Genomic DNA, 21,452 nt, shown 5'->3' on the forward strand with positions numbered 1-21,452 from the left:
ACAGATGGACTCGGAACACAAATAGGATGTTTCGCTTATATGGTAAATATAGCTGCTAAGAGAGCCGCAGCAATCAACAGTGTGCCCCACTTTACAAACAGTAAAGATGTTCTCAGCACTTACAGTATATAAAAAATTTCTTCAGATCAGTAAGTAAGCACATAAATATTATGCACTAAAATGCTTGTTTATATGATGGCACTGTTATTTTTGCTTGTTAGCAAATAATGTAGCAAGTAAAAAAAAAAAATAATAATAATAATAATAATAGTTGTATTTTCTGTTTCAGACCATTAAATGTATTGAATTGTCTCGAAAATCGTACCGAACCATGACTTAACTATCGTTGCATCCCTTATAAGTACATATTATATATATATATATATATATATATATATATATTACATATGTTTTTTTTTTTGCAAACAGAGTGGTATCGTAATGGTATCGGTATCGGCCGATACTGCACAGCCAGGTATCTGTATCGGTATCGGGCCCAAAAAATGGTATCGGTGCAACACTAAAAATAATACATATTCACGGTACAAGAAAATCGTTTCCATGTCCGTCGTTTGGTAAGAAAAAGCTGTTTGTACGAGTGACGTGTGGGCGCTCAATAATAAAATAAATAAGCAAATAAATAAAATAAAATAAACGCTCAATAAAGCGTTATAAATAAGCGTTCCCGTCAGGGGGGACATTTCACGCGAGGTGGCTATTTTTCGGCACAACAGTTGTTGATCTACGACTCCGGTTTATCCACGCTAAGGCTAGTGCACCTGCCAATACCCCATTGAACATGGCTAACTCTTGAGTTAAAACTACGAAATTCACATTCATTCGAAAGGCAAACCGTGCAAAAATACATTATTGCATCTAACACATTTTAATTGGAGAAATTGGCAACTTACTTTGAAATGTTAAGCAGGTCCACTGCCTTCGCATGACCCATAAACTGCGACCCAAAGTATCTGGATGCGACTTGGTCGCCGATCCAATACCTCACATGCTGGTCCAACTGTTTGGACTTGGTTGTCTTGTTGAGGCTTTCGTCGAACATAACAACTAAGGCATCCGAGCAGTTCCTTACGTTAGCACACCGTACTGTGCGATTGCCTGCTGTTGTGATGTTCATGCTAATGATGCTAACAGCGCGCACGCACGATTTGCATTATGATTTGTAGTGCAGTGCATCGTAAAAATTCTGCGCGTCAACTTTGTTATGGATTAAAAAATAAATAAATAAATAAAATAAAAAATAAAAAAAAACTTTGTCACGGATATAATTTAGGTTGCACTGAAATGTTCTTCAAAATTAAAACCACGGTGAAAAAATTCCAGACTTACGACAGCTAATTTAATACTTTCAATACCTTTAATAATGGAAAACTAAATTCAATGCTTTTTTAATACTTTTAATAACCCGCGGGTACCCTGTTATCATAACAATATGTTTAGTCACAACTGCTAAGATGAAATCCTCATGAGATATTAAAAAAATAAAAAGTGAACCATTACCGAGCATGGTTTGACATTGTCATCGTCTCTTTCTTCATAGTAGAAATAAACAAAGGGGATCCATAGAAAAACACAGAAGAGGATGATGGAGTAAAGGGCTGTGGAGATAAAATGGCATAAAATGAATAATTAGTCCAATACATCTCTTTGACCATTGTCTCCATGAAAAATGGCAAACAACGCTCAGACAATGTTAAGAAAAACCACAGGTTTACTAACATGATATAAAAATGCTGCCCCCCAAACCCCATTTGGTATCACCTCAGACAGAATTTTTCCTGTTTTAGGTGTACTACGAGACCCAAAATTATTTTGATTTGCTAAATTCCAGAACAGTGAAAGACAGATTTTTTTTTGTGTGTGTGAGAATTTTGCATTATTAGAAGTCAGAAGTTTAAATAAATTAAGTCAATAATTGTCTAATGAAACTGACCTAAAAGGAGGGGGGGGGGGGGGGGGGGGAATTCCGGGTTCAACCATAACTACATTTATTGGTCAAAGTAAAATACTTTCTTGTGACAGAAATCTGCAATTTAATACATCATCTCTCAAGAGGTAGTAATTCAGCATCAATAAATATTACTCGTCTCAAGGAAGCTTGAAATTGTTATAAAATGTACCCGGTTAATCCAATTGCAATGATGTGAAATTTCCCTTGACAGATTAAAAGGCACCAGAGAAAGTACACATCAATTAATTTTTGTGAATATATTTAACGTTTTCCATATTTCCACAATCATGCACCAATACAATTATTCGTCCGAGTCAAATCATTAAAATATTAAATGTCAAAAGCTAAAAGGGAGTGTGTTCAAGAGGCATTAACTTTTTGCACACACGATTGAGAATGTCTATATATCTAGTCGAGTCCACAACTATTGGGATAATAACAACATTCTTTTTGGGGGGTTCTAAACACCACCATGATGAATTCTGTGAAGGCCATTCCATTCAAGCTTGAAACCCGTCCAATGTTGTTGAATTAAGACAATTCAGCAAGGAGGTGTGTGCCAAATTATCCCTATAGTGACGTGAAAGACCCATTATTAGTATAGAGAATGCTTAATTTCAGCTGTTGATGCTGATGGTGGCCCAACCAGATCCTATGTATAGCAGGCAATTACCTTTTCACACAAGAAGATCTCAAAAAGATCACACGAAAATGAGCCATTTAATACGGTGCGCCCTATGGTTGCGAAAATACGGTAAGTACCATCAGTGGTTATAACAGGAGCTTCCCTGAATTGCTCAAGTCACTCACAAGCAAAGATGAGGTGGGTTTCACCTCTTTCTGAACAAGTGCGTGAGGAAAGAATCGAATGGTTCATCTGTAAAGGAAATCCGAGGATGGGATCAGCAATACTTCCAGAAACCATTGTTGATGAATTCAATTCAACCTTGCCATTTGGCGTTGCCAGATGGAACACTGCACAGAACAAGCTACAGGTAGTGCCCAGGTTACAACGTCCCCGACTTTTTTTTTTTGTCTTTGACGCCGGAGTCTCGCCCACTATTTTGTCTAATTTTTTTTTAAGTCACATAAACGGTACCTTATTGGACTTTTCTTTTGTGATGTATGCTTTTATTTTGGGGGAGGAAGCATAAAGCAGGTATTACTTCTGCATGGGAGTAAGAGCGCATTTACACACGAAGAGCACACTGTGATCCCTCACTTATCGCTGTTAATGAGGACCAAAACTGACCGCGTAAAATGAAAAACCACGAAGTAGTGTCATCCCCCACCCCATTTTTAACATACATTTTTCTGGTGTATATATAACATCGATAAGTTTATATAAAACCCTATAAATCAGGGTCCCCCCAGGATTGATAAATCTAAATTCAAGACTTTTAAGACCTTTTTTAATGCCATTTCAACTGAAAATTAATACTTTTCTCGCACCCATTATTTAGATCATATTGAATCATATTAAATAAATAAAGCACTGATCATCAAATTTAACCTCAATTACTAAGTGTGTTTGACAAAAGAATGCGCATATATTGAAGATACAATTAAAACACATTTAAAGTAACATTATAAAGTCTGTCAGAATTTTTTTAAACACACACACGCACACAATAATTATGGAAAAAAAGAGGCGGAGGACAGGACTCAGACCAGCCATCTTCTGTAACAGGCTAGCCGCTAGAGCACCTGCCAAGACCCCAGTGAACATGGCTAACTCTCGAGTTAAAACGGCGAAATTCACATTCATTCGAAAGGCAAACCGAAATGTTTAAGCAGGTCCACTGCCTTCGCATGACCCATAAACTGCAACCTAAAGTATCTGGATGTAACTTGAGCCCTTATCACATACTCCAAAAAAACGGGAATATCGCGGGACTTAACCGTGCAGCAGTTGTGTGTGAAAACAATTTCCTGTGTCGACTGACATGGGAAGCAGTGTGCGTGAAAGCAGGCGTTAAATTACCGGGTCACAGCAGATGGCTGATGACTTAAATATCATAGCGGCGGCCGATGTAACTTCCTCCATCGCAGTAAGAGGAAAAGCGGTAAACAAACATCGCAATTATAAACATAGCAAGCTGGAAACAGCTAAATTAAACTGAAAACATGACCAAAATTAAAATGCCAATTATTACGTCCGGCCAGGCCAGGGTTCTTTCTTGCTAACTTTTTGAAATAACTATATATTAACGATGTATGAATGATAAACTAAGAAATACTTGTTATAAAATAAATAATTTGGATAAAAAAAGAAGGCACTGTATGGTCATTGCAGAGCCAGAGCGTGCCTATACGCCCTTTTTAATCTTCCCCTCTACGAGTTCGCAAAACCACACTGGTTTATTTATATTTAACAAACTTTTCCAGCGTTATTTCATTGTGTAAATAAATTTATAATGATCATAAACATATGTAGTCTATTTAAGCATTAAGAAAATGCGTTTTTTTTCAACCAACTGAAAATTCGTTATAAAACACATGCTTTTATGCAGACATCGTCACAAATGTTATCACACAAAACGCGGGTCGGGCTTTAATACCCGCGGACCAGTTTGGGTCGGGCTGGACTTTTTAGGCCCGATTTTACCTCTATCTTAAAGTCTTGATGAGCTTAAATTGGCTGCAGTTACGAGGTCGAGAATGCTCCCTCCGGAAAAAAAAAACACGATTTGAGCAACATTATGTTTAACAAACTTTTCCAGCGTTATTTCATTGTGTAAATGCATTTATCATGGTCATAAAATTAAGTAGACTATTTAAACATTAAGAAAATGTGCGGTTTTTTTTCTGCCAACTGAAAATTTGTTACAAAAGACAGTTAACACATCGGGAACGCTCCCTCTGGAACAAAACGCAATATGACCAACATTGTGACAACCGATGCCGATAAAAAATGATCTAATATCCGAAACAGATCACCAATGGACTCATTTGAAGTATATGAATGGTGGTCTGTTTTGGTGTTTAGAGTCCACAATACTTCTGCCTGCAGGGTTTTCGTTCCACCGACAAACGGATGCATTCCCGATGCAGAGGTGGATGGATTCTCCGTTTTGCCGGTTGTGGTGGTTTGGCACGCACGAGTTGCAGTTCGATTTGTAGTGCAGAGCATCGTAAAAATTCTATGCGTCATCTTTGTTATGGATTTAAAAAAAAAAAAAAAACTTTGTCACATATAATTTAGGTTGCACTGAGATGTTCTTGAAAATTAAGACCACGGTGAAAAAAATCCAGACTTACAACAGCTAATTTAATACTTTTAATATCTTTAATAATGGAAAACTAAATTCAATGCTTTTTATAATACTTTTAATAACCCGCGGGTAACCTGTAAATGCATGTTATCATTAGAAAATGGAAGAATGGTTTGAATTGTGAATAAAATATTAACACAAATATAAATGAAATACATAAAATAATGCATAATATAAATATGTACTGTATTTTCTGCAATAAAAGGCGCACCTTATACAGATCAATATTGGCCAATCATGGCATTACATTCCTTTAGTGCAGCTGTATCTCGTGGATGCATAACACAACCCCAGCCACTACTGCCCCTTAATAATGCGATGCACCCTTTAAATGAAATCAGTTTTAAAATAGGCCATTCATTGCCGGTGCGACTTATAATGCGGAAAATAGGGTACAATATTCATTAAAGGGATCCACTGATAGAAAGACTTGCAGTTCTTAAAAGTTAAACGTAATTATGAGTTACAATAATTCGATGTTGAAACCCCTCTTGATGTTTTCGTTTTTATACAATTTGTAAAATGAGTTTTAATTAGTAGGTCGCCATTGTTGTTGACGTCGCAGGGCCGTGACCTCACATGGTTACGTTGCCGGGCTTCCAGAGTATGACTCTAGAGACATAAGCATGTAATCTGTTCAACCCTCTCAATGTGAACCCGAGAGAAACATTAATGAGCATGACAGCATTGTCGATATTTCACTGAACGAGCAGCAAAAGAATAATAAACAGGAAAGACGGGGTTAGCCAAGACGAGAGTAGCAAAAAAAAAAAAAAAAAAAAAGGTGTTCTGCCATAATTTGCTACACCGGCGAAACGTCTTCAAGAGGCAATTTTGACATCCATAGTACTACCATGCGCTTTCAGCTTGTTTTGTTGAGATGCATACAGACAGAACATAGTAAAGATGCCTTAAGAATACTTAAACGTAGTAATATCAAAGAAGGGTGGTTTAAATATCCTATGTGGCTAATGTCAACAGATTAACAATTTGCTTTAAAGCTACCACAAGAAAACACAATGCTTAAAAGTATGAGATGGAAACACATGCAAAAAGGATTTTGAGGCATTGAAATGGTAAAAGAAGACTCAATAAAAACACAAATAAGTAAGTACTCGCCGCTTTTAACCGATGAGCGCATGCGTTGGACATCTCGCCGCACAGAAGAAATTGCAGTAACCCGTCGAGCCGTATTCGTCGAGTGCCAGTGACAATCATGGTCATCACCCCGAGCGTCCATTGCACGCTTGAAACATGACGCCCTCCATAGGTCAAAACAAGTATATTATAGATTTTTAAATCAATGGCAATATTTTATGTGTTTCTAATAACATATTTTAGTAAAAGATTTTAATACTTTGAGTAAAACTGGGATTCCATGTCATCATGACTTTTGGTGGCAGAAACAGAACTATAATTTGACATACTTGCTTGTTTATTGTTTTCTTTTTTACACTAGCAAGATTGTGATCGGACATTATTATCAATAAATGTGCTTTTAGCTTCACAAAGATATTACTTTAAACTCATTCACAACTTGATAAATTGAGTTTAGGATGAGCTGAAAGCCAATAAGTGCTAGCGATACTCAGTATGCAATCACTGGCATATGCTTGTGGGTTACGGCAATGGGTCAAATTAATCATAACACCATGAATATTAACATACTGAGAGAACAGGTCATACTACATTACCATATATCATCCATTACTCCCCAAGTAGATCGTCCAGTGGGTCAGAACAAATAGTTTGGGATAAAACCTGACCACATTTATCCCTTCTGACAGAACAGAGAACAGTATAATAATCCTGCTCATTTACAAGTTCCTATATTTTATATGGTGTTATATGGTGTATTATTATTATTGTTGTTATCAGATTGTATTGCATTTTACGCACTGGAAATAAAAAATAAGACATTTTAGCAGATTCCTCATATATGTTGCAGAGCTAAGGCATATGAAGAAGCAGTGTGAATTAGTAAAGAATGTGTACTGGCTCACACATTAGATTAAAACGATCAAATATATCAATGGGAGTTGAAGAATCCGTCGCAGAGGCTTAATGAGAAACATTAGACACTTGTCTTTACCTTACCGTGGCCGTCCACAAGGGTATTATAACCTAGACACTTGTCCCTTGCTGACAAGTGAAATATATTACATTTATGTGAAAATTCAATGCCAGGGGACATTTCTTTGAGACACACCACGACAAAGGACTCCAGAGAATGATGAAAATATCTGTCTTTGCAGGCATTTGGTCAAAGGTATGGCACGACGACAAGAACTTGCATCTCTGCCCAACATTAAGGAGATACCATGTAGATTAAACTGTATGAGCCAAGGTTGGAGGGTTTAAAAAGACCATTACTAGCGGTCTCAGGGGCATCATCAAACAGACACTAGAGTTTATAATGCTCTCATAGTATTTTAGTCTCCAGATAAAAATCTTAATTTCAACGAAGTTATAACATTAAAAAAAAACACCGACAAAAATTAAATGATTTGCAAATAATTTCCAACTCGACGGAATATTTTTAGAATTATCCTACTGATCATCCGTCCATCCATTCATTATATACCGCTTAATCCGGGGCCAGGTCACGGGGGCAGCAGCTTTAGCAGGGAAGCCCAGACTTCCCTCTGCCCAGGCACTTCTACCAGCTGCCCAGGAGTATCACAAGGCATTCCCAAGCCAGTCGAGAGACAATCTCTCTCCAGCGTGTGCTGGGTTGTCCTCAGAGCCATCCAGACATGCCCGGAACACCTCTTCAGGGAGGCGGCCAGGTGGCATCCGAACCAGGAACCCGAGCCACCTCAGCTGGCTCCTCCCCGAGTCCCTCCCGGATGACCAAGATTCTCACCCTATCTCATGACCGAGATTCTCACCCTATCTCTAAGGTAGAGCCTAGACACCCTGCGGGGGAAACTCATTTAGGCCTCCTGTATCTGGGATCTTGTTCTTTCGGTCACGACTCACAGCTCGTGACCATAGATGAGGGTAGGAACGTAGATAGACTAGTAAATCTAGAGCTTTGCCTTTTGGCCCAGCTCCTTCTTCACCACAATGAACCGTTACAGAGTCCGTATCACTGCAGATGCTGCACCGATCCACCTGTCAATCTACCGCTCCCTCCTACCCTGACTCATGAACAACACCCCAAGATACTTGAACTCTGCCACTTGGAGCAGGAGAGGGCACGCCACCCTTTTCCGACTGAGGTCTCGGATTTGGTGGTGCTGATCTTCATCCCAACCACTTCACACTCGTCTGCGAACTCCTACAGTGAGAGTTGGAGATCGCAGCTTGATGACGCCAACACCACCACATCAGCTGCAAAAAGCAGAGATGCAATGCTGAGGTCACCAAACCGGACCCCCTCAACACTTCGGCTGCTCCTAGAAATTCTGTCCATAAAAGTTATGAACAAAATCGGTGACAAAGGGCAACCCTTGATGGAGTCCAACCCTCACTGGGAACGAATCTGATTTACTGCCGGCAATGGCGACCAAACTCTGGTACCGGTCGTACAGGGACCGAACAGCCCTTACCAGGGGGCTAGGTACCCCATACTCCAGAATGACTACAATTCATTTTTGCGATTAATCAAATAATGGGAGAAATATTTTGCTTTCATTCAAATTTATTCCAGCATCATTATTTATGAAATGAGCTTAAAATAAAGTTTATTTGATATCACATGAGAAGCCATATCAAATTAGCATGATACTATGTACACACTAGCCTTTTTTAAACTGAAAAGCACTTCTTGGAAATTTATATTCGTTAAAAATGGTATGAGTTCGATAAACAATTCTGGGGATACAACAGTTTCAATTCAGTATATGTTAATAGCGTACCGCATGATTGCTGTTTTTAGACAGTGACGTCGCCATCGTAGCCTGGAAGTGGGACAACAGACAAGCCCTTGCATGCAACTCATGTTATTACTCCTTTTTTCTGCCGGTAATCTTTCAAAAAAGAACATGCCGATTAAAAACTGCTGCTATGGAACTTGTAGAAACGACTCAAGACATTACGATATATGAAGGATGTTTTCTTCATATGTTTCCCGAAGCCAAAAAAGAGGAAAAATGTGAATAATGGATCAACTTGTGCTGACGTCCAAAAGACCAGTTTAATTCAAGCAAGGTGAAGCCATTCACCTTCATATACAGTAAACATTTTGTTGGGGGTCATGGTCCTACAGAAGACGAAGAGGTAAGCCATTTCGATATTTTTTCTTTTTTTTTTTTTTTTGGCGTGACGTTTTGCTGTGCTACTTCTGTCAGACAATGAATGACCTGAAAAAAATTAAAATGGTATCTGACTGCCACTGCTGTTACTTTTTCTGTTGTAAAAAAAACATTTTAGTAAGGGGGAGGAGTAAAGAAATTATAGAATTAAGATTTGTTATTGAAAAAATTAAAAGTGATCGTTGGCTGTCACTGAGTAGCATTTGCGATCGCTACACAAAAATAGCAATGTAAATTACCCCCAAAAACGGTCAGAGACGTAAGACAACCAGAGGATATAACATATAAGAAAGACAGGGTATATGGTGGTAAAGAATAGATTGTTGAAACAGGAGAATGTCATTGTCGGTCACGTAAGGCAATGCACACAAGAAAAAGGTGCCCATAAAAAAGCTACCTCTGGATCAGGTCGGCTCTTTTTCTTGTCTTTTTCAGCCATCAACACTCAAGCCATCTTTTGAATGGAACATTTTTGTTCTTCCACATCTTTACCAGGGAATTTGGCACCAGGGACATCAGTTTCGAACAGAATTGGTAGGTTTAGCTCAGTAAACATCTCGTTCGTACACTATTTACATGCATTTAGCATTGGGACAAACGTGAGCTTGACAACAATTAGCAACAATTGCTAACATCATGAATATTATTGAGCAAAAGTGACGTGTTGTGTGCGGTACGCCGTTGCAGGTTACTCTTACCATGGTGGCGAATGAAACAGACTAAACATTCCATTGCACTCATTGTTTATAAATGTGTCTTTAAGTGATATGATCGCAGACAAAAATGGTAGAGGTATGGCTGTAAATGCTTCTGCACACAAAAGTAAGAAATGCCTGTAGCTTCTTGAGCATAGTCCACAGTATATCTATCAATGAATATAGATGAAACAGAAAATGTAAAAAGTTTGTATGTCTCAATATTAAAAGAAGAAAAAAAAACAGGCAGCAGATGTGAGAGGACAAAAAAATGTAGAACAAGCGGGTAGCATCCTTTCTAGATCCTATCTTGCAAATGGCATTTAAAAAAAAAGAGAGCGAGAGAAATCCAATGATTTATTGAGAAAGCCTTGGGGTATTATGGCCTGATGCTTAGGGTCGTTTACAAAACTACTTTGAAGTAGTGAGCAGTCGAAGGAAATATATAAATGGACAGAGCCGTGAGATTAAATGAGTAGGCTTGCTTTCAAAATCAGGGCTAGTCCATAAAAAGCTATTTGGGCTCAAAAACCCGTATATATATTACATTTAGATAACAGCTTTCAATCCCTTTTACCAGGCTGACAACATACGGTACATGTTATGGTATGTATAATGAATAGTATTAAGAAGTACATTACAGGTCGAAGATTTTGAGCCACTGGCGACGTTTACATACAGAAAATATTCGAATAATGATCAATATTCATTTTGCGTTATTTTCATTTATTTATTTATTTTTTTACACATTTGAACCTCTCTAGTTACATGTGCGAGCATATAAGGTTCTAAATCATTCGACATTGCTTTAGCACAAGAACGTGATGATGCAAATCGTGCCGTTTTAATTTCCGTTGATCCACACTTACTTGTACATTTTCTCTCACCATCTGGTAAATCTATCTCGACACTTTCTAAAGTCAATTAAAAAAAATAAAGTTGACGTCTTTCAGTACACTAATTAATTTCTTCCACCATTTGCCCTGTATTAGACAGTAAAAAGAAATTCCTATTCTCAAAAGAGAGTCATTAATTTCTTTGTATTTGTCACAGGAATGGTAATGGTAAAGAAATGCAGGTTCTGACATTTCTCAGAAAAAACACCATACAATTTGCCTTCTGCTTTTTTTTTTCTTGAATGAGAAACGGCTGCATCATCATAGCACTTCAGCTTAAAGATCCCTCTGGTGCAGTGCAAACACATAACGAAGCTCTCTCCAGTGTCATTAAAAGTAAATACAGCTTGAGTGACAAAGAAGAACCATTTTAGAAGGACCACCCCCCCCAAAAAAAGGAACAGGAACACAATATAGAGGCATTTGTGTTACTTTTCATACAAAAGGGATAATAAGCACTTCGAGGAAATACCTTGTAAATCCAAAAATGTAATTTTTAGTGCTGTCAAATTTATCGCGTTAATGGGCGGTAATTAATTTTTTTTAATTAATCACGTTAAAATATTTGACGCATTTAACGCAAGCGCGGAATGACCCGCTCATGCATTGCTTCAAACAGATTACAATGACGCCATTTTTTGCACATTGAGAGCTAAAGGCAGAGAAAGGCAGTGGACACAGGCGTTCATTGGACCGTGCCGTTTATTGGCATAAGCTTCGGCAACTCCTTCACAACAAACATAAGTATCATTTAGTGAAACCACAAAAAAATAATATTCCTCTCTCTTAAATCAAAAATAATGTTCACAAAAATAAAAGCTGGCATTCCCAGTCAAAATAGCTATTCAAAATACACATAAAACTTACTCAGACTTCAAACTCTATTCAAACATTTTGTTTAGCTCAACAAATACACTGGATAGTAATATTTAGTCACAATACACAAACTATCAGTGGTCTCGAACGTGAATCACATAGACCCAGTCTAAAAAAACAAAAAATGGAGCTACGGCGTCATTCGAGGGACAAAACACACTCATTGGCTTGATTTCTAAGTAATTTAAAACTCGCCATTGACAACTTGTGGTGTTTTTTAATCACTATCTTAAGTAGTTAAAGACACTTTGGAAGAACGGCTGTGACATCACCAATCAGCGACGTCAACAATGGCGAGCTACTAGTTTATTTTCTGATTGAAAATTTTACAAATTTCATTAAAACGAAAATATTAAGAGGGGTTTTAAAATAAAATTTACTATAACTTGTACTAACATTTATCATTTAAGAACTACAAGTCTTTCTATCCGTGGATCCCTTTCACAGAATGTTAATAATGTTAACGCCATCTTGTGGATTTATTGTTATAATAAACAAATACAGTACTTACAGTATGTACAGTATGTTGAATGTATATATCCGTCTTGTGTCTTATCTTTCCATTCCAATTCCATTCTTTGGGCCACCAAATCAAGCCTGCTGTTTGTATGGTGGAGCGAAGAATTCGTTTACTGTACTATGTGAAGTTCAAAGGGTTTTTGGGACAATAGGCCCTTGCCCAATTCTTTACCCAAACCTTAACTAGACACAGGGGTATTGCTGATATTGCGATCACTAAAGTGTAACCTTTGCTATGTTTGGAAGTCATTTAATGTTGTGAATCAACCGTTAAAATTGTTGAAATTGCTCCAATTATTGCATAATTTCCTTTCTGTCTACTTTTTGTGTGAAAATGTGTTAAATGTGAAAGTTTTAAAACTGTTTCATCATTTAAAGATAGATTCAAGTCAAGATTTTGCCGATTTAGGAGTATTTTACATGAAAAGTTACTTAGGTTCGCTAAGATGGTTCGCGACAACTGAGCCTTCCTGAGAAGTCTACTGCTTTAAGATGCCGGCTGATTACTAACGCCGGCGAGTCTGTCATTTCGCATTTAGTTGTCTATACATGTGCTAACGCCGCCAAGTCTGTCATTTCGTATCCAGTTCTATATACATGTGATATCTACCATAGCATCACGTGGGCATAGTAGTTTGTAGCAACGTGGGATTAGTTTGTAGCAACGGCGGTGTTTGTAGCATCTGTCGGCTGCAGTCAGGTATGATTGGCTTGAAGGCAGGCTGCTACAGGAAGCTTGAGGCTTGCCTGTTTTGTAAATATTGTATTTTTTTATCTTGCATGAGAGAATATGCAATGTTGCATCAGCCTTTTAAGGTGTTTATTAAGTGATCCTTACACTCTAAATGTAACTTGTAGCGTTAGCATAGCATTTGCATTAGCATTAGCTTTAGTATGGCGAGTAGCCCTTTAAACTCTCACTCTCACTTGTTTACATCTTGCCGTGACGTCCTGGTGGGTTTAATTATTTGAAAATAATATACTGCTCTTGCTGAATGTGTATAATCTTAAATAGAAGTGTTGTGATTGTTGGTGTAGTAGTACTAGGCAGAATTAATCCTTTAAGTCTCAGGTCATCATTGTAAATTTGAAGTTGTTGATGCAATTTTTTAAAAATTGCCTTTCATTATATACTTGCTTTAAAAAATTTATTTAAATTTATTATATCATATTAATATTATTGTATATTCGCTTCAAATATCGGTTTACAAAATTGGCGTTGGATATCGGCAATTGGCTGAATTTTTTTTTTTTTTTAGGTTTTGGTATTGGCATTTGAAAATCCCATATCGGTCGACCTCTAATGGTCATCCCAGAACATTGTACTTGCTCCTGTGTATATAAACCATAGTAGTTTTTGAGCAATGTTTAAGTTGTCCTATTAGTGAAAAATTTAGCCTAGGTGTAAACACTGACTTTTTGTTAAACAGCGTTCTCAAGAATCTGTTAATATTTCATGTAATCTATGCCACCCTTATTTTAAACAAGATTTGAAGTACAAGGAATAGCCCCACATCCCAATAGTATGATGGATGTGCCATCAAATTTTACTGTGGCTACTAGCAAGTGCTTTACATGGAATGCAGTGTTCTTTCGTCATCATGTGCAACAACCCTTGTATCCCAAAAAACATTTTTCTTTGTTTCACCAGTCTCAGGGCTAAGTTAAGATCTTTGCCTGAAAGACAAGTGCCCTAAATTTTTTGCTTGCCCGTGGAAAACCCCAGCTTGTGGTTTGATACATACTGCACATCTTTCGTTATTCCAATAAACTTAGAATTACCTCTAAAATATTACTCTTTCCATCAATATTTTTGTATATCAAAACGCAGATGCTGAGCCAAACGCCTGATGATTTATACATTAAAATAATAATTGCCACTATATTATTTGGGAAACAAAACAGTAAGGGTATTTCAGCATTTAAATGGGTAAGATTCATTTTGAATATATTCATTCTTAGAAACAAGTGTTATCTATTAATTGACAACTTCAATCAATTTAAATATTAAATGAAATGACGTGATGATCTAAGTACATGAAAATAATTTGTACATATTCTGTTAAAACCTTAGTGACTCTCTCAAACATGTCATATTCAATTGTGAATAACAGCTCATAACTACAATAAAATCAATTTTCCACAGAATACGCACTGATCTGAGTTAAGCTATACATTTTTTTTTTTTTTTTTTTTAAATAAATCAATCAAATTCTGAAGAAATCCCTAGATAAGTACAACATAATTATTAAATGAACAAAATGGCAATTTCAATGTACTATACAGTGTGTACAATGTATGCATCGCTATGTAAAGTCTCATCTTAAATGGCTTGATTTGTGAGGGGGCTCTGAATGAACACACATGGAGCTTGGTCTCCACCTACTGGGTAAAAAAATAGGGGGGAAAAGTGCATCTTCCCAAACATAACTAGCATGTCTAAAGTTGTGCAACAGAAAAGGAAATAATAAAGCATTAAGAGGCATACAAATGTAGTATTTATGTTTCACTTAGTCAATTTCAGTTTAGTGAGTTCCAGATGTCCTCTTGCCATTTACTGGTTCTCACTGGCAAAAGAAATACAGTCACAGTTGAACTATCAAAGCAATGTAAACAATCTAGGCTATGGAATGCAGGATTTCAAGTAAATGCAAATATGGCAATAATAGCTAAAAAAAAACAGTGTAAATATGGCTAAATATTCAGTACTTCAATGCTGGAATTGCAATGGTGCATATAAACTTTTTTTAATTATATTATTTTCACCACAAAGCTACTGGACTGTCTCAGGAAATTAGAATACACAATATTCTAATTTTTTGAGACAGTCCTGTGTATATATACAGGGCTGTCTCAGGAAATTAGAATACACAATATTCTAATTTCCTGAGACAGTCAGGAAATTAGAATATTGTGTATTCTAATTTCCTGAGACAGTCCTGTATATATACACAGGACTGTCTCAAAAAATTAGAATATTGTGTATTCTAATTTTCTGAGACAGTCCAGTATAGTTAAGGTTACATCAATGTAAATATTGGGCATTTGTTACAGTCACTGAAGGTTCTTGACAACATGGATGTGTCAGCGGAGGTCGCATGTTTGCACAGTAACCGTACTCGAACCTGACCTACATTCCAGGTAGAAGTCATTTCAGTCATGTGGAGATAAACACAGGTGATCACACACTTTAGCTGACTGCAATCTATGTTCTGCTTGGGCAGCTACCATGAACGGTCCGCAAAGCACTGGCAAGTTTGGATTCAGGTTGCTTGCTCTACACTACTCAGCTCCAGGTTGCTTGGCTTTAACCGAACCAGTCACATTTCTCTCACAAATCCGCAAAGCGGCACATTAAGTCAAGAGAGGTAAGCGATGGTTACTAATGGGGATTCCAGCATTAAAAGAGAAGGAATTTATAATATCTATATTTTTAAATAGTCATTCATCATCATAATTTAAAAAGGGATTAACACCGAATGCACATAAAAACATCAAGTACAGGGATCGACAACATAAATGGCTGTGTGGCCCAGACATACTTTTAAAACTGTCGGGGGCCACCAGAATGGTCCAACCACTGGCCCGGTGAGGCCAGTAAAAATAATGTGTCGATTAAAAAAAAAATCTTATTTCAAATTAATTCCCAGTGGTTCCATGTTCTGATGACGTTACGCTATCTCGTTGCTCTCCGTGGGGTGTAAACACAACTTGCTCGCTGATTACTGCTGCTGGGTAATTGTACGTATCACAGTACCCACCTTACATTGTATTACAATACGTTTCTGAAACCCCCAGCACCCAGCCAAGCAATGGGGGATAGAAGACTACTAGACTAGATAAAAGACTACTTAAGAAAGATAAAGTCACCGGAGGCGTTGAAGGAAAGCGAAATCCAATATGAAAAGAAAAAGTAGAGAAAGTATCAGCCCCAGTGGCGAGACCGCTGGAATTACTTGGCTCCGATGGGACAAAAAAAAAAAAAAGGTTTACTGTGAGGTGTGCAGGTCAATGCCCACAAATGCAGACACGTAAGTAAAAGAAAGGGCAACGAGAATGAAACCTATGGTAACATAACGTGATAATTCATCCGTGTGACCATGGAGACCCCCCATGAGTCATCACCTTATCGTGGTGGAGGGGTTTGCGTGTCTCAATGATCCTAGGAGCTATGTTGTCTGGGGCTTCAAGCCCCTGGTAGGGTCACCCATGGCAAACAGGTCCTAGGTGAGAGGCCAGACAAAGTATGGCTCAAAAAGACCCCTTATGATGAGCAACATTAATGAACCCCAGTTTCCCTTGCCCGGACGCGAGTTACCGGGGCCCCCCTCTGGAGCCAGGCCTGGAGGTGGGGCTCGAAGGCAAGCGTCTGGTGGCCGGGCTTGTCCCCATGGGGCCCGGCCGGGCTCAGCCCGAAAAGGCAACGTGGGTTCCCCTTCCCATGGGCTCACCACCTGTGGGAGGGGCCAAAGGGGTCGGGTGCGTAGGGAGTTGGGCGGCAGCCAAAGGCGGGGGCCTTGGCGGTCCGACCCCCAGCTGCTGAAGCTAACTCTTGGGACATGGAAGGAAAGGAGCCTGAGCTGGTGTGTGAGGCAGAGAAGCTCCGACTAGATATAGTCCACACACAGCTTGGGTTCTGGTACCAATCCTCTCGAGAGGGGTTGGACTCTCTTCCACTCTGGAATTGCCCATGGTGAGAGGCGCCGGGCAGGTGTGGGCATACTTATTGCCCCCCGGCTTGGCGCCTGTACGTTGGGGTTTACCCAGGTAGACGACAGGGTAGCCTCCCTCCGCCTTCGGGTGGGGGGGACGGGTTCTAACTGTTGTTTGCGCTTATGCACCGAACAGCAGTTCAGAATACCCACCCTTTTTGGAGTCCTTGGAGGGTGTGCTAGAGAGCGCCCCTCGTTCTACTGGGGGACTTCAACGCTCACGTGGGCAAAGACAGTGAGACCTGGAGGGGCGTGATTGGGAGGAACGGCCCCCCGATCAGAACCCGAGTGGTGTTCTGTTATTGGACTTCTGTGCTCGTCACGGTTTGTCTATAACGAACACCATGTTCAAACATAGGGGTGTCCATATGTGCACTTGGCACCAGGACACCCTAGGCCGCAGTTCGATGATCGACTTCGTAATCGTGTCATCGGACTTGCGGCCGCATGTTTTGGACACTCGGGTGAAGAGAGGGGCGGAGCTGTCAACTGATCACCACCTGGTGGTGTGTTGGCTCCGATGGCGGGGGAAGATGCTGGCCAGACCTGGCAGGCCCAAACGTATTGTGAGGGTCTGCTGGGAACGTCTGGCAGAATCCCCTGTCAGAAAGAGTTTCAACACCCACCTCCGGCAGAACTTCTCCCTTGTCCCGGGGGAGGTGGGGGACATTGAGTCCGAGTGGGCCATGTTCCGCACCTCCATTGTTGAGGCGGCCGATCAGAGCTGTGGCCGTAAGGTGGTTGGTGCCTGTCGTGGCGGCAATCCCCGAACCCGCTGGTGGACACCAGCGGTAAGGGATGCCGTCAAGCTGAAGAAGGAGGCCTATTGGGCCTTTTTGGCCTGTGGGACTCCGGAGGCAGCTGACAGGTACCGGCTGCCCAAGTGGACTGCGGCCTCGGCAGTCGCCGAGGCAAAAACTCGGACATGGGAGGAGTTCGGTGAGGCCATGGAAAACGACTTCCGGACGGCTTCGAGGAAATTCTGGTCCACCATCCAGCGTCTGAGGAGAGGAAAGCAGTGCACTATTAACACTGTGTATAGTGAAGATGGTGTACTGCTGACCTCGACTCGGGACGTCGTGAGTCGGTGGGGAGAATACTTCGAAGCCCTCCTCAATTCCACCGACACGCCTTCCTTTGAGGAAGCAGAGTCTGGGGACTCTGAGGTGGGCTCTTCGATCTCTGGGGTTGAAGTCACTGAGGCGGTTGGCAAGCTCCCCGGTGGCAAGGCCCCGGGGGTGGATGAGATCCGCCCGGAGTTCCTAAAGGCTCTGGATGTTGTAGGGCTGTCATGGCTGACACGCCTCTACAACATCGCGTGGACATCGGGGACAGTGCCTCTGGATTGGCAGACCGGGGTGGTGGTCCCCCTTTTTAAAAAGGGGGACCGGAGGGTGTGTTCCAATTATAGAGGAATCACACTCCTCAGCCTCCCCGGTAAAGTCTATTCAGGGGTGCTGGAGGGGAGGGTCCGTCGGGAAGTCGAATCTCGGATTCAGGAGGAGCAGTGTGGTTTTCGTCCCGGCCGTGGAACAGTGGACCAGCTCTACACCCTCGGTAGGGTCCTCGAGGGTGCATGGGAGTTCGCCCAACCAGTCTACATGTGTTTTGTGGATTTGGAGAAGGCGTTCGACCGTGTGCGTAGGGGAATCCTGTGGAGGGTGCTCCGGGAGTACGGGGTACCGAGCCCCTTGGTAAGGGCTGTTCGGTCCCTGTACGACCGGTGTCAGAGTCTGGTCCGCATTGCCGGCAGTAAGTCGAATTCGTTCCCAGTGAGGGTAGGACTCCGCCAAGGCTGCCCTTTGTCACCGATTTTGTTCATAATTTTTATGGACAGAATTTCTAGGCGCAGCCGAAGCGTTGAGGGGGTCTGGTTTGGTGACCTCAGCATTGAATCTCTGCTTTTTGCAGATGATTTAGTGCTGTTGGCTTCATCAAGCCGTGACCTCCAACTCTCACTGGAGCGGTTCGCAGCGGAGTGTGAAGCGGTTGGGATGAAGATCAGCACCTCCAAATCCGAGACCATGGTCCTCAGTCGGAAAAGGGTGGAGTGCCCTCTCCGGGTCGGGGATGAGATCCTGCCCCAAGTGGAGGAGTTCAAGTATCTTGGGGTCTTGTTCACGAGTGACGGTAGGAGGGAGCGGGAGATCGACAGGCGAATCGGTGCGGCGTCTGCAGTAATGCGGACTCTGCACCGGTCCGTAGTGGTGAAGAAGGAGCTGAGCCGAAAGGCAAAGCTCTCGATTTACCAGTCGATCTACGTTCCTACCCTCACCTATGGTCACGAGCTTTGGGTCGTGACCGAAAGAACAAGATCCCGGATACAAGCGGCCGAAATGAGTTTCCTCCGCAGGGTGTCCGGGCTCTCCCTTAGAGATAGGGTGAGAAGCTCGGTCATCCGGGAGGGACTCGGCGTCGAGCCGCTACTCCTCCGCGTAGAGAGGAGCCAGCTGAGGTGGCTCGGGCATCTGGTTCGGATGCCTCCGGGACGCCTCCCTGGAGAGGTGTTCCGGGCATGTCTCACCGGCGGGAGGCCCCGGGGACGACCCAGGACACGCTGGAGAGACTATGTCTCTCAGCTGGCCTGGGAACGCCTTGGGATCCCGCCGGAGGAGCTGGTTGAAGTGGCTGGGGAGAGGGAAGTCTGGGCTTCCCTGTTAAAGCTGCTGCCCCCGCGACCCGACCCCGGAACAAGCGGAAGATAATGGATGGATGGATGGATGGATGACCATGGAGAAAATCATATAGTCATAATGACGGTCTAGCTTGAAAACTGTTAGCCGTAATTGCCTTAGTCATCTCTTAGACTTCTAAATTGTTGCCACGTTAACCGAGGGTGTTAAGGGGAAGACAGGAAAGCTTCGCCCAGGCACTGGGCTCGCTCTCCTGCGGCCCCCCGTGCCCCTGGAGCTCCCAAGAAAAAATGTTGGCAATGCTGGAATGATTATGGATGCAATTATGGAACTGGAAGAGGATTATTTGTACTAGATTCACGTTTTTGCAATGCTTTACTGCACTTTTCATTAAATCTACCTGAAAGAAATTGATTCATGTTATTCATGTTATTCAAGCAAATTGTTCTTTTTTGTGATTATTGGGATCAATAACAGACGAGTTGACCTGGGCCAGTGGTTTTGATAGTGGGGCCAGTGAACTTTATTTTCTACTCCTGAAGTATCATAGAAGACCCAAGGTCAACGAACACATATTAAAGAGGGTGGGGGGTGCATAATTTTTAGACATATACTATCATTCTAAAGCAATTTTACCTTGAGTTGATTTGTGAAAGCTACAGCATATGTACTTCCACAGTTCCTACAGCTAAAGGCAATTTCAATTCAGGACTTTTAAAGACTTTTTTTTAATGCCATTTGAAATTAAATTTAAGACCAAATTCACAATTACACTCATGAACGAGAAAAACAGCATAAACTAGGTCTGCAAGCAGGACTGAACGGGCCCTTGCAGTTTGGCGCAACTCCAACATCACGCAAACTCGGACAGTACGCAGGTCGGGGTGGATGGCAGATCGTCCTTCTCTAATTATCTCATGAGAACCTAACATGCTCGAAACTCGCCTGTTTTTGGGATTAGAAATACATTCAAATTAGCTTGTTTACTTTTGTGTGTTTCTGAGCAAAATAGAGAAAGTTCTGTTTTACAACAGTGTTTTTGGAAAATGGCAATAGAAAATGTAGTCCAGACCCTAGCTAACAATCCTGTGTCAGACCCGGAGAGTGACTTTTTTGCAGAACCGGAGCGAGTACAGATGCAGGATGCATCTATTTGGTATGCTAATTTTGTACATATGCTAATTTTGTACATATGAGCATTGGTGTTGCTATGCATAAAGGAGATGCTATGCAGGACTGAACATTTAATTAGCTCCCACTGGCAGATGAGAGGTTCGACGATTTCTCAATCATACGTGAATACTAGTCCTTCTCAAAAAATATGCATATTGTGATAAAGTTCATTATTTTCTGTAATGTACTGATAAACATTAGACTTTCATATATTTTAGATTCATTACAGACAACTGAAGTAGTTCAAACCTTTTATTGTTTTAATATTGATGATTTTGGCAAAAAAGTCAAGAAAAAACAAAAATCCCTATCTCAAAAAATTAGCATATCATGAAAAGGTACTCTAAAGAAGCTACTAACCTAATCCTCTGAATCAACAAATTAACTCAAAACCCCTGCGAAAGATTTCTGAGGCTTTTAAAAACTCGCATCATCATCAAAAACC

General features: G+C 40.8%; 1 protein-coding gene across 1 annotated transcript in view; it reads right to left on the reverse strand.

Annotated features, from left to right (window-relative positions):
• The window catches only part of lmbrd1 (LMBR1 domain containing 1), a 123,322-nt gene that overhangs the window by 84,338 nt on the left and 17,532 nt on the right, over positions 1-21,452 (reverse strand). The window contains exon 4 of the mRNA XM_057847558.1: positions 1,519-1,616. Coding sequence (XP_057703541.1) covers positions 1,519-1,616 — 98 coding nt within the window. The remainder of the gene's footprint in view (positions 1-1,518; positions 1,617-21,452) is intronic.

Source organism: Corythoichthys intestinalis, chromosome 10 (genome assembly GCF_030265065.1).
Source record: "Corythoichthys intestinalis isolate RoL2023-P3 chromosome 10, ASM3026506v1, whole genome shotgun sequence".
Taxonomy (NCBI): Eukaryota; Metazoa; Chordata; class Actinopteri; order Syngnathiformes; family Syngnathidae; genus Corythoichthys; species Corythoichthys intestinalis.